This window comes from Geotrypetes seraphini, chromosome 8, assembly GCF_902459505.1.
Source record: "Geotrypetes seraphini chromosome 8, aGeoSer1.1, whole genome shotgun sequence".
Lineage (NCBI taxonomy): Eukaryota > Metazoa > Chordata > Amphibia > Gymnophiona > Dermophiidae > Geotrypetes > Geotrypetes seraphini.
Window position 1 is genome coordinate 155,977,269 of NC_047091.1, and position 14,497 is coordinate 155,991,765.

The following is a 14,497-nucleotide window of genomic DNA, read 5'->3' on the forward strand; positions in this document are numbered from 1 at the left end:
GGCCGCAGTCCAGTCGGGTTTTCAGGATTTCCCCAATGAATCTGCATGAGATCTATTTGCATGCACTGCTTTCAATGCATATTCATTGGGGAAATCCTGAAAACCCGACTGGACTGCGGCCCTCGAGGACCGACATTGGACACCCCTGTCTTAGAGAGAGGAAGAGATAATGGTTACTGCGTCTGCCATCATTTTCTATAACCGTAAAGTTCTATGACCTCACAATGCAGGTGTAAAGAGCCTTAGCCAATAGAGAGAGGAGGAGATAATGGTTACTGCGGATGGGCAGACTGGATGGGTCATTTGGCCTTTATATGCCATCATGTTTCTATCACTTTTTTTTCAGCTTCTATCCCTTCCCAACATCAGAATCTCACTATACTTAAAGATGAGATTGATAGTTTGGTTTTCTTGCCTTTTAAACTACTGTGGGTACTACCAGATGCAGACTCTGCTCTTTGACATCGTTTGACATAATACATCCGACAAAGTATTGGTGATCCCTGCCAAAACATGGCCCCATGTCTGGTTTTTTATCTGTTGGTGCTTTGCCAATAAAAGAGTGCTATATATTCTACACTCGTGTGCAGGAAAGTTCTTCATCCACCCCTACTTCTGTGTGTTCTGAGGTCTCCCCAGTCAGTCAGGTTTTCAGGATAGCCACCATAAATATTCTTGAGAGAGATTAGCATTCAATGAAGGCATTGCACGCAAATCTTAATCATGAACAAGACCAGTTTTAGACATTGTGGACAGTATTTAAGAAGGGCCCTCCTCCCGATTCCCTTTCTTCCTTGTCCTCCCTCCCCCCACCCCATGCTGCAATTTTTATATTTTCGACCTAACAGAAGTACACAAGTCACTGTTTCTCTCTCTATGGTGCATTGTGTGGCATCTCTTTCTGTGGTGTTGCATTGTCTGGCTTCTCTTTCTGTGGTGTTGCATTGCCTGGCATCTCTTTCTGTGGTGTTGCATTGCCTGGCTTCTCTTTCTGTGGTGTTGCATTGCCTGGCTTCTCTTTCTGTGGTGTTGCATTGCCTGGCATCTCTTTCTGTGGTGTTGCATTGCCTGGCATCTCTTTCTGTGGTGTTGCATTGCCTGGCATCTCTTTCTGTGGATTTTGCATCGTGTGGCTTCTCTTTCTGTGGTGTTGCATCGTGTGGCTTCTCTTTCTATGGTGTTGCATTGTGTGGCTTCTCTTTCTGTGGTGTTGCATCATGTGGCTTCTCTTTCTGTGGTGTTGCATCATGTGGCTTCTTAAGGGTTCCATTTAATTTTTGTCTACATATGTTGTATTTTTATCGATTAACCTTTAGAGCAGAATAACACAGCTATGCCACTACTTTATTCTAAATTAAAAATAAAATTATTTTTTCTACATGTATGGTCTGGCCATTTCATTTTTTAAATCGTGTTGATTCCAGTCTCTGGTTTCTGTCTTGCCAGGATTTCCTGTCCATTTGTTATTTTTCTCTCTTCACCTGTCTTCTTCACTTCCTCCATTACATCCATCTCCAGCATAGATCTTTTCCTTTCAATTTCTTCCATTTATTTTTCTGCCTCTCTGTCCAGATTTCACACCTCCCAGTCTTCAATTTCCTTTTTACTACATCTACCTAAAGGTCTCCATCTCTTTTCCTCACTGTGGCCCTCCCATTCCCCCTTCTTCATATTTCTCAAACTTTCATTAACTGTACCCTCTCCTCCTTCAATCTCTTCCTATTCTATCCAGTCTCCTCCCTTTTTCTCTCCCTTCCAACCAGCGTCTCCCATTCTCTTTCTCCTTCCATCCACTGTTTCTCTCCACTCCCATTCAGTGTCACCCCTTCCATCCAGAATCTCTTCTCTCCTTCCCCCTTTCTCCACTACAGCCACCCAGGTTCTCTTTCTTTCTCTCTTACGTCCTGAGGACGAATCAGGGGAGAATCGGGAATAAGAACTGCATGAAAATGTAGGCGGAAGAAGACGCAAGCATAAGACCTGCATATATTGTAAGCAAAGACCCCTGAGAACCCCAAATAGTTATATTTCTAAGGGAGACATTGTGCATATGAATTCAAACTTCTAAGCAGTCATTTTCCTCTCTGCCAGTAAGAGAGAGATTCACCTTTGCTCCAGAAACCAGCAGTCAGATCGCCTGACTGTGACATCACTGTTTTGGGACTTTTCAGAACAGTACAGTACATGATAAGATTTCCTCCTAAGAAGTACTAGCGAGGGACAGTGTAACTCAGTGGGGGCTTGCTCGCTGAAGTTATTAGCCTTAGTATTGGGAATGCATTTGTCAGGGAAATATAGAAAGGTCAGTTTTGGCACCAGGCGACGTCACGCTTCAGTATGGCTCCATGATAAGTGTATATATCATATAGCCAATAAAAATGATGAATGTGATGTAACTAGGTGGTACCCTAGGCTACTATAAATATTATGCAGACGGGTATAACAGGGAGAGAAGAGAGAGGAGTCAGACCCAAAAGAACATCAGATTGCTATTTCGTATGTATGTTATCCTTATAGCCAATATGCTGTACTTTGCTATTTCATGTGAGTTGCCTTTTGCTTATCGCTAATAAACCTATCTTATTGTAACTATCACTGTCACGAGGGCTGATGATAAGATCTGCAGCCAATCTTATCAGTCCCCGCGATCCAATATCTCTATTTCTTCCCCATCTAACACACCCTTTTGTTTCTCATCCCCCACTTAGCATCATAAGTGTCTCTCCCAATATTCCTGTCTCACTCTTTTTAATCTTTCCCCCATCATGCCTCTTCCCCTCACCCTACCATTGTCCCATTATCTCCCCATCTTCTTCCTGGTCTCTCATGGAAGCCTCATCCTGGTCCCTTCCTTCTGGAGTGCAGCAGCCTGTAGGAATCGGGAGCTCACTTCCCTGCCTGTCACCTGAGCTGCCGGGGCTCTAACCCTATGCATGCCGCTGCCAGCTTCCCACCCTTCCTTGCCTGTAGCTCACTTGCTCTCCCTCCTGCCACCTCATGCAAACAAAACTAACCCCTGTCTTAGGGCCCTAGCACTGTGTGTGCTGCTGCCAGCTTCCTTCCTTCTCCTCATGATGCAACTTCCTATTTCGTGAAGGGAAGAGGAGGGAAGCCGGCAGTGGTACGCACAGTGTTAGGGCCCAGCAGCAAGGGTTAGATTTGTTTGCACACTGCCGCAGCAGGAGAGAGAGGCCTGCAAGTGAGTGACAGGGAGGGAAGCTCACCTCACCAGGCAGTCGGGGGCCCCTTGTACTGTAGCTGTGGGCCCCAAGGCAACTGCCCTGTGTCCCTCCCCCCTCAATGCCACCCTGATCGTGAATATTCATTGTGGATATCCTGAAAATCTGACTGGCAGGGGAGCCACTCAGAACAGATTTGGGAACCACTATCCTAAAGGCTCTAGGCCTGTATGCACAGCCACACATAGGACAGGCAACATCGTTAAAGTCCATTTTCACAGAAATACATTTTACAGATCCTGGGGTAAAGTTATGGAATTCGCTGATACGACAGTTAAGGAAATGTGCTGACAGAGGAACTTTTAGAAAATTCTTAAAAACACAATTGCTTGTTACTGCCTTTTTACAGGGTCTGATTCACTTTGATCAAAGATTTATTGTGAATTAAAATCTTGAGGTCTGCTTGTTTTTTTGTATTGTTTTAAGTATTATGTATGTTTGATCTTATGTAAACCGCCAAGGCCTACACGGTCTAGAAATTTCAAAAATAAATAATAATAATAAAAATAAATAGTCAGCCTTACGGAAAGGGTTGAGGGCGGGGTGGAATTTTCCCGCCTATACTCTACCCTTCTTCCTGAAGCCCCAACGGATCCCTATAGAGCTCAATGGGATAGCGAGTTGGGGGGAGGCTTGGGAGATGCTGATTGGTCCTTTTTGCATAAATTTCTGTTTTCTGTCCCCATTTCCTCATCCTTAATTGAGAATGGTTACAAAATGTACTACTGTTGGTACATGACCCACCCCCCATCGATTAGCTCGCATTTATGCACATACTGCGAGTCTTTGCTGGAGGGCATGTGGACAAGAGGGCACCTGTCGGCATATCTGGTGGGACTGTCCGGTAGTAAAGCGATTTTGGAATATGGTGGGACAGATTTTAGTGGGCATTACTCATTGTCCTATGTTGATGGAGTGTTGTCTCCTCAACGCGGTTAATCCTGGGTATTCAGTTCAGAAACAAAAGCTAGCTATTTTTGTATTCACAGTGGCAAGAGTGGCTTTGGCATGGTGTTGGCAATCCCCACACATTCCAGAGCGTGGCTGTCTCCTCTGGTGCCTGGACTATGTCTATTTGAATTGCCATTTGACAGCTTCACGACGTCAAAAACTAACTCCTTATCATAAAATATGGGATAAGTAGGTGGCGTGGAGGGCTGATCGCTAATGGTAATGTTTTCAACCGCATGGTCTCATTTTTGAGTGGTAGAAGGGGACTGGGGGGAGGTAGGTGGTTTGAGTTGTGGGTTGTTATGCTTTGCTTATTAATAAAGGCTGAGAAGTTTGGTACGTAGCGGTTGTTCATATCGTGTTGTAATATTTGAAAAGATGTGAATAAACAGATTTGATAAAAATAAATAAATAGTCAAAGAAAACAGATAAGAGGAACTGAAGCTGGGGATAACAGGGTTTGGACATTGCGTTACTACCCAAAGAGTTTCCCAGAAATACATCAGCTCTACAGACGTCTGTGTTGTGGTCCTGTGCATGGGAAACGTACTGGTTTGGTGCTGGTTGACAGCAAGCTGTGCAGGGTGCTGAAACCAATTCGGATGTTGAACCTTCTCTTTTGCTCTGCTGAAATGTGTTTCATTCTTCGACTCTGTCAAGAAAGAATACATATTTCTAAATAAAAGGACATTCTGATTAGGTGTAAGTGCTCGGTCAGTTCTTTCCAACTGCTCAGTGTCCTTCATGCACCCAAATCCAGCAAGTCTCCATGTTTCAGTAAATTCTTTCTTCAGGGTCGAGGGGTTATTACTCCGTGCCTAGACTCATTATCTTAATGCTCGACCCGTATCGAGATGGAAGAAGAGATTCTCTTTCTCAAAGGACCCTCAGCCACAAGAGGGCATCTGCTCAAACTGAGGGGCGGGAAATTTCATGGAGACACCAGGAAATATTTCTTCACCGAGAGAGTGGTTGATCCTTGGAATGAGCTCCCGGTGCAGGTGGTCGAGGCAAACAGTGTGCAAGAATTTAAGAGCAAATGGGATGCCCATGTGGGATCCCTTAGGGTTAAGCCAAGGGAACCTGCCACCAGGAGTGGGATCCCTAGGATAGTAGACTTGGAGTTGGGTCAGTAGAGTGGGTAGACCTGATGGGCTATGGCCCTTATTTGCCATCATCTTCTATGTTTCTATGAAGAAAGAATTTACTGAAACACGCATGTCGGGAGAGGTGGCGATTATTGCTTGAACACCAGATAGGAAGGTTTCTACAACAACAGATAAGTTTTGTGGAGCATTTTTTGAAAAATACTATATTTATAAAAAGAAGTTAAGTATTATTATGATAAATATGAAAATGAATCAATGAGAATTGCTGCTGTCGGGAACTATAGACTTGACAGTTTTCTGATGATCCACAAAAAACTCTTATTTTCTGTATAAAATGTGAGTTAAAAAAAAAAAAAATTTCTCGTATGTGTGATGCAATAATCTTGAATTACCATTTTCTCACACTGTGCCTAGCTGCCAGTTGTTATATAGACACATACACACTAAGAAAGTTTCAGACGCTCATGCCAACTGCCAACAAAATGATTCACTGCTTACAGCAGACTGTTAAAAAGTGTTCTACAGCTACATATTAAGTTCTCAGGCTGGCCAGAGAGTTCGATGGCAGTGCATGCTCAGTCATCAAACTGGACCTCTTCTTAGGCCTGCTTTCTGTTCCTGGGTCAACTGGGAATGTTGCAGTAAAGGAGTCTGGGACTGGTTTTCCTAAGTGTTGAACTAAGTTTTCTCTTTAATAAAATGCTGAATTATGTTTAGCTGCAGACCTACCTTATCTCATGTTCTAGCCTGCCTGCACTGGGTGTTTTAACTTGGGCATTCTAGCTTCTTATGGCTATCTCAGCATAAACAACATGTAACAGAAAGACTGCAGGGCTTAGATAAGTGACCTGCTAGTGACCTGCTAGTGTGAGCTTAGGACCAATGATTGTTAAGAAAAGTAACACGTGAAAAGTTTTTTCTAGAATTCAGTTGTATAGCCAGAAGAATGTATAAATATCTCTGTAACTTCCTGGTTTCTGGACTTCTGAAGCCAGCTTGGGGCTCAGGGGTCCGCATATGCTGAATAAAACATCTGTGCTTTCTTCAAGTCTCTAAGTTTTGTGGCTGCCCAAAGTGACCTTTCAGCAGAGGTGGTATTCACAGTGATTGGCAAGAGCATGGGAAGGTCTCAGTCACTGGGATATCGGTGACATTTACCCCCTCTTTTACTAAGGTGCGCTAACCGATTAGCGCGCACTAATCGAATTAGCATGCGCTAAATGCTAACGCGTCCATAGACTGACATGCACGCGCTAGTGTTTAGCGTATGCTAATTCAATTAGCGCGCATTAATCGGTTAGCGCACCTTAGTAAAACAGGGCCTTAGTTGCCAGATCAGTGGCGTACAAGTACTCGACCCTGGTCAAGCCCAGTTTTTGCCATGTCATGATCAGGAGGGAGGGTTGTTCTATAAAGAAGGTGCTTTAAACATGGAGGGACATGACATTCTGGGGTTGCCTCCTACCTCGATGTTGCAACGGCCTAACACCAAATAGAGACTGGATTGGACTGATTCTATGATTTTTTACGTTGGTCTTTATTTTATTTCGTTTCAACTTGATTTGATTTTTATGTTAGGATTTTATTTATTTTTGGTTGAATTTTTGTTCTTTCCGCCTTTCTATTTTATCTTTATTATACAAATGTTGTTTTGTCTTAGGCACATTTAGTCTAGATCAGGGCTGCCAAAGTCCGGTCCTCAAGATCTACGGGCAGGCCAGGTTTTTATGATATCCACAATGAATATGCATGAGAGAGAGATTTGCATACCAAGAAGGCAGTGCAGGCAACTCTCTCTCATGCATATTCATTGTGGATATCCTGAAAACCTGGCCTTCCAGTAGATCTTGAGGACCGGACTTGGGCAGCCCTGGTCTAGATTCTCTACTGTATTAATTTTGTAAACCGCATAGTATTGAAAGGCTTTTGCGGTATATAAATACCCTTGCTGCACAAGGGATGCTGTACAAGGGATGGAGGGAAGGATAGAAGCTGGTCAAGAGTTCTGCTGCCCAAGGGATGGGAGGGTGGGAAGGATAGAAGCTGGGCAAGGGTTTGCTGCACGAGGGATCGGAGGGAGGGAAGGATAGAAGCTGGGCAAACGTCTGCTACACGGGGGGATGGGAGGGAGGGAGGAGAGGAAAGATGCTGCACATGTGGAGGAGAGAAAGGAAAGAGGAAGAATTGGGATGAAGGAGAGGAAGGGAGAGATGATCATGTGCCTTTTTTGGGCCCCAAATTAATATAAGACATTATCTTATTTTTGGGAAAACACGGTAATTACTGTCTTGTTTGTGCCCTGGAGCTGGCTGAACTCTGCTATACAACTAGAGAATTTGTCCCTGTTCCCTGGTTAACCACAGGAAACCATCCCAGTGTCATTCTTTAAGGAGAGAGAGAAATATCATAATATGAATGGGCAGAACCAATGACCCTCAAGCCTTGCATTGAAGAATGCTGGTGTAGAAGGACTGAGGTTGAGATAGACACTAAAAAATGACAGTCTCTGGTATCCAGAGCAGATATTGTGATGTCATAATGCCCCATACCACCACATACCACCAATAAGAGCCAACCTCATCAGTGATGTCACAACCAATGTTCCCTCTAAGGATTGATGAGGTGTGTGCAAAAAAAAATATGCATGAGCGACAAGTTACATACTCCACAAATTTATGAGCAGGCGCGGAGGACGCATTTTTAAACAAATGTAGTTTATCCTTGTACTCCTTATGTATTTTTAATCATCTATGGATATGTTTGTATGTTTATTGTTCAAATGGTTTTATTTATTTCCCCAAATTTATTTTTGTTATACGCATTGAAAATATTTGATATTGCGTTTAAATCAAAATCTCAATAAACTTGAGTGCCCGTGAGATTGTGGGAGGGTTAAATACTCAAAACTTAGAAGAATAACAATTTACTTAAAGTTCTTTTAATTACGTAATATCATCAGTTCTTCAATCTTCACAAATATTCTCTTCGATTCTTTTCAGTTTTCCAAAGATTGTAGACCTTTTCAGCATTTACAGTTTGTCCAGAATTTAAAAAGAGCTTTATTCTCATTAAATTGTCCAGATGCTCAACATCTAATCTATTTCTATGTTTTGTCTTTATGTTGTTCATCAAACTGAATCCTCTTTCACAGTCAGCACTTGAAGCCTGGAATGTACCGGAGATATCCAGAAGCAAAAAATAAGTCTTGAAGTTGATCCTGCTGTTTTGTGAATGCAACTAGATCTGCAAATGTCTTAACTGCTCCAGTTTGCAATTTCTCATTAACAATCAATTTAAATTCTGGAAACTGCTTACAAAGTTCTCTCTGGAATGCTTCGTTGTCTTTTTCCAGAAGAACATGGTATCGGTTTCCAAGCCTCTTCATCTGCTCAAGACCAAATGTATAATCCTCTAAGTTCACAGCTGTTGAAAAACATTCTTTGTCAAATACTGCCCAATCTTGTAATTCCTCCTCTGGAAATATATTATCCAAATGTTCACATGTCTGCTGAATGAACTTAATTATTGACTTTGTGTTCACTGGGTGCTGAAATGACGAAAGCAAATGGCTGGCATTTTCGGTGTAGTGAAGTTTCTCTCCAAGATACTGTGATCTGTGTTTCTTTATTTTTGCCTTTGCAAACTGAAAGGCTTCCACAGTAGACAGCAAACTTCTTTGAAAAAGTTTACACAAGTCGCTTAATTCTGATAATACATCATTCAATATTGTAATTGCAACATGGTGTTCTGGATTCTGTAGTTTCTCTAGGCAGTATTTATGGACCGGGTCATTATTCTCATCAACCTGTTTTCTACAGTATTCCACTAAAATATCATAGTTCAAAACCAAAGCATTGACAGCAAAATGCCTGGATAACCACCAAACTTTGTTGAGTGGTCTGAATGCAATCACTTCTGCTTCAACAGCTTTGGCCAAGGCCTCAAATTTATCCTTCTTGACAGATGATCTGCAGAAAATTGTGTAAACAGTTCTCAGCAGAGTTTCTATCTCCTTCATCAATGGTATATCTTTCCATGCATCATCTAATCCCAAATCCTCTCTGTGTGCCACACAGTGTTGTTCAGACAAATGTGGAATTAACTGGCGAAGAAATGCTGCTACCCCTCTCTGCTTGCCTAGCATAACTGAGGCTCCATCAGAGGTAAACATAACCATCTTGTTCAAATCTAATTCATTGTCTGCATAAAATTTCTGAATGGCTCCAAGGATTGACAAGCTATCACAAGCTGTTAATTTAAAAATTCCAGCAAATACAGTTTTATGGACTGAATTATTGGCATTTCTAAATTTCATGTACAGAACTAACATTTTGGAAACTGAAATATCAGTTGATTCGTCCACGATCAAGGTATGGTAAACTGCATTTTTAATCTCCAATAATATTTCCGACCTAATGGCTGAATTTATACACTCAACAAATTCAAAAGCATAGTTTTTGCTTCACCAGCTTTCTGGTATCTTAAATAATAAAATGCTAGCCCGCGCATGCGCAGTAGCGAAACGTGTTCCCTGATCCCTTTTCTGTCGGGATGTGGCCGCACGAGTGCGCATGCACGCTTACTAGGTCACTGTCAGAAGACGAACCGTCACAGAGGGAGTGAACGCGGAGTCCTGCCGTCCCTCAAACGTAAGTCTCCTCCTTTGCCCGACTCCAGCCTCTGCCCTTCACCAGTCCTGCCTTCGGTCCTGTCCCTGTTAAACCGGCTGCCAATAACAAAGCCAGATGCCATGGGTTCTTCCCTTTTGCCAAATTGCTAAAGGCTCTGCCGGTCTCGATCCTGTCCATCTCTGAAGTTACTTCCTGATTTTGAGGGGCGGGATCGAGACTGGCAAAGCCTATAGCGATTTAGCAAGAGGGAAAGCCCCCATGATGTCTGGCTTCGTTATTGCCAGCCGGTTTAGTGGGACCGAGACAGGACCGAAGGCAGGGCTGCTCACAAAGGCGCACGCCGACAACTGAGCGCAAGACGGAGGCGCGCACCGAAGAAAATTACAGTTTTTAGGGGCTCCGACGGGGGGTTTTGTTGGGGAACCTGACACACGCCTCCGCGCTGCGTTCAATTGTCTGGGCGCACCTTTGTCCCGGCGCGCTTTTGACCTGACACCCTCCCCCCTCCTTCTAGCGGCCGGCAAACAACATGGAGGACTGCTTCCGGGAGGAATCGGCTTCCAGCTTTATATGTCAGGCCTGACTCGCGACTCCATTGGAAGAAGCAAGGAGTAAAAGGTGATGGGCAGAGAGAGAGATGAGGTGTTGGAGGAAAGAGGGGAGAGGATATGCTGGATGGAGGGAGCAAGACAGATACTGGTTAGAAGACTGAAAATAAAGGGGGAAGAGAGAGAAAGAGAAGATGCTGGAAGGGAGGAGTTAGCAAAAAAAAAAAAACAACAACAAAAAACCCAAAAAAACTCCCCAAAAAACAAACAACTGGAGAAATAGAAGCATATAGAGATGCAGAAAAATAAATGGAGGAAAACTGAAAGATAAGGTTAAAGTCAGAGATGGATGTAGGAGAGGAAGTGAAGACAGGAATGAGAGAAGAGCCAGATAGACTGAAAACCCTGGTAAGAAAATTGAGAGAAGAGAGCAGAAACTGGGATAAACATGAATAAAATGGCCAGACAATAAAAATAGACTGCTTTCTTTTCATATTCCAAAGTGTATAGTGTTTTTTCTCTTTCTCTGCTGTTGAACTGCATATTGCTGGACAGGGAGAGCAGGAAGAGGTGCTGATGGACGAGGGAGCAGGAAGAGGGGGGAGGTAAAATAAAGGGAAAAGGGCTGCTGTTGGATAAGGTGAGCAGTGATGGGGTGGGGGAGGACACAGGGGAGGTAAAAGGAAGGGAGAATGAACAGGGAGAGCAGACAAGGGGTGGTGGTGGAGGACAGCCAAGGAAAAAAAAGAAAGAAAGAAAGATAGAAATACAGAAAGCGGCTAAGGAGAGAGAAAAAGAAATAAAGACAGACACACCCATATATATTCTAGCACCCGTTAATTTAACGGGCTATAAGACTAGTCTTTACATATTTCGCAACATGGTCATGAATTGCCTGCACCGATAGCATTGAAGAATTTATATTAACAGCAAGTAAAACGTTATCAATGAGTATCTTTACCTCATCAGGAGTCGCTTGTTGCCGATTAACTAATTCTTTTCGGTTTTCACGATCTTCTTTCGATTCTGTCAGCATGTTTTTCAACAGACTTCTGCTTTTGTTTTTCAGTTTCGTGACTGCTTCAATGTGCGATTTTTGGCTCAAATGCTGTTTTAAATGATCAACTTTCCAATCGGTCCATGTTTTTCCTGATGTTCAGTCGCTATTGTATTCCGCTTTCATGCAAATTTTGCACTTAACACCATCAGTTTCTGAGTAATAAAAAATTTCCCCAAGTAGCACATGCTGTGCGGTGCCATGCGGTAAATCCGTTTCAACATAGCATTCAGTCAACCACTCTATTTTAAAACCCAAGCACCTCTTCTTGCCTGTGTTACATAAACTTTCCTCAGCTCGCCGCTTCGACATGGCCATGACTTCTTTAAAAATAGTGAATTCTTTGATATTTAAAGTAACTTAATCCCTATGTTCCCTCTAAGCTGAGCACATGAGCAAATGCTCATATATTCTAAGAGTGCCACTCACAGATTTTATATGTTAATAAAGCAAGATGGCTCCATCACCACACCTCCCCCCCAAAAAAAGATTCCTTATAGCACCTTGGGCTAATCAAAGAAAAATCAGGTCCTTAGATGTAAACACCCTGTAATTCTATCTGGGCCTGGATATCACCAGACCTCTCCAGAAATATCTTCAGTTATTATAGGGACAAGTCCCTATAATGGCTTCCTATGGGGTCACAATCAACTACCTCTGGTTTCTAAAATCCACCAAGGGGTGGTGCCATGCTGAACAAACTTAGCAGCTCTCCCAGGCCAACTTGGAAACAGGGCATTCCACACACTGGTTCCCTGCTCAACGAGGCCACTACTTCTCCTGCCCAATCCTAAGAGAGAACATTGGGACTCCTATTTGTGAGGGGTGCGCATGCGCGAGTCCCCAGCCTTACTGGTGCTGTTCTTCGGTCTGCCCTGCTCCTTGCCTTGCCTTAGTGTATTTTTAAGGTGAAAGACGTGGCCGCTGCATCGTTCAACTTAAAATACACTAAGGCGAGGAGGGCAAACCACCACCGACGCTTCCTCTCACCTCCGCCACCGCTTCCTCTCACCTCCGCCCGCTCGATTGAGCGACACGAGAAAAAGCATGAGCGACGCCACTGAAAAGAGTGAGCGATCGCTCATGCGCTCACCTTAGAGGGAACACTGGCAATGGCTTCATTATCCTAAGAATCAGAATATGAATGGGCCAGTCACTGACCTTCAAGCCTTGCATTGAAGAATGCTGGTGTAGAAGGACTGAGGTTGAGATAGACACTAAAGAATGACAGTCTCTGGTATCCAGAGCAGATATTGTGATGTCATAATGCCCCATACCACCACATACCACCAATAAGAGCCAACCTCATCAGTGATGTCACAACGGCTTCATTATCCTAAGAATCAGAGTATGAATGGGCCCAGCCCCTGACCCTCAAGCCTTGCACTGAAAAATGCTAGTGTAGAAGGACTGAGGTTGAGATAGACACTAAAGAATGACATGGGATGGTTTTCTTACGGTTATCTGCTGGGATGGGAACCAATTCTGTCCCTGTGTCATTCTCTAGGAGGGTCTATTTTTGTTGCAATTATGACCATAAAAGGAAGGGATGTACATAGGATCAAAGCACATGGCTACAGAACCCATTCACCACATGGCTGGTTCTCAGTGTCTGCGCAATCAGGGAACCAGTGGAGGCAGATAGCAGAGAGAAATCTACTTACCTTGAATGCTACGGCCTGTGAGTCAGCGCTGGATGTCCCTGTACAGATGTGCTGTGGGGACTGAGGACTCAGACTCTGCTCAGAGGCACATGGCGAACCTTGTCCTGAATTCTGACATTCTTGACCTGCAGAAGAAAAAAAAAAAAAAAAAAGAAGCAAATTCTGTTCAATCATACTAGCAAAGGTTAAAAGGACTCCACCCTCCAAAGGATAAGTACAAACCCCTCAAAGCAAAAAACATTGACAATTGGACAGGGTAAAATAACTCTCATGACTTTCAACTTAGAACACCCAGTCCATGCCACCTCTGAGTTAATTAGGGCTGGCAAGAGAATGGATTACTTATGATATGAATCTGAAATACTTATTAGAACTTAAGAGTTGCCACACTAGGACAGACACAAAGGTCCATTAAGCCCAATACAGGTCACAAGTACCTGGTAAGAGCCCAAAACAATAAAACAGATTTTATGCTGCTTATCCTAGAAATATGCAGTGGATTTCCGAAGTCTGTCTTAATGACTGCTTATGGACTTTTCTTTTAGGAAATTAACCAAACCTTTTTTTAAACCCGAAGGGGCTAATTTTCATAATAGAAAGACATCCAAAAATCAGCATAAAGTGTCCCTTGGACATTTTTCTGGCCAAAAGGTCCAAGTGCTGATTTTCGAAGCTGACTTTCTGGACATCTTGCTAGGCTTCTTAGCTGCTGTGCATCCAAAGTTTGAAGGGGTGTGTTGGGGGGGGGGGGCAGGCTTAGCACTTGGACGTCTTGTGGTGATAATCAAACATTTCTCAAGACATCCATGACCAGTGGTGTAGCAAGGGTGACCGGCGCCCGGGGGGGGGGGGGGGGTGGCGCCCCTCTCCTGCCCTCTTCCCTGTGTCTCTTCCCCTACAATTTTCTCTGTTAGCGCCCCCTCTCTTTGGAACAGTATCCCAAATTACTTATGTGAAAAATCAACTCTTGCCAATTTTAAGGTGAAGTTAGACATTTCTCTTTCTTGATGCTTTTGTAACTTAAACTATCCTTTTAAGACAACTTAGATTCAAGAAAGGTTTTTTTATCTTCAGTTCCCCCTCCCTTTGTTATTCTTCCCCTTGTGTGTTCTCTTTCTCTCTATCAATTGTAGTTCTAACCCTTCTTCCCTTTTGTTCCCGTTTGTCAACGTCTTAAAAAATTGTCATTTCCCCTGGTCTGTTTCTGTTTAAAATGCATTTTATTTGGCACACTGATTTGGCATTTTTGTACTCCGCCTAGAAGGCTTGATTGGGCAGTATAAAAAATTTTAAATAAA

The 14,497-nt window shown here is 43.3% G+C and overlaps 1 protein-coding gene across 4 annotated transcripts in view; it reads right to left on the bottom strand.

Annotated features, from left to right (window-relative positions):
* Nucleotides 1-14,497, bottom strand: part of MLXIP (MLX interacting protein) — a 138,638-nt gene that overhangs the window by 9,998 nt on the left and 114,143 nt on the right. For 3 of the 4 annotated variants that reach the window (XM_033953869.1, XM_033953870.1, XM_033953872.1), the window contains exons 12-13: nt 13,200-13,324; nt 4,741-4,842 (exon numbers count right to left, since the gene is read on the bottom strand). In XM_033953869.1, the coding sequence (XP_033809760.1) occupies nt 4,741-4,842; nt 13,200-13,324 (227 nt within the window). The remainder of the gene's footprint in view (nt 1-4,740; nt 4,843-13,199; nt 13,325-14,497) is intronic. The other variant, XM_033953871.1, reaches the window with a different exon arrangement.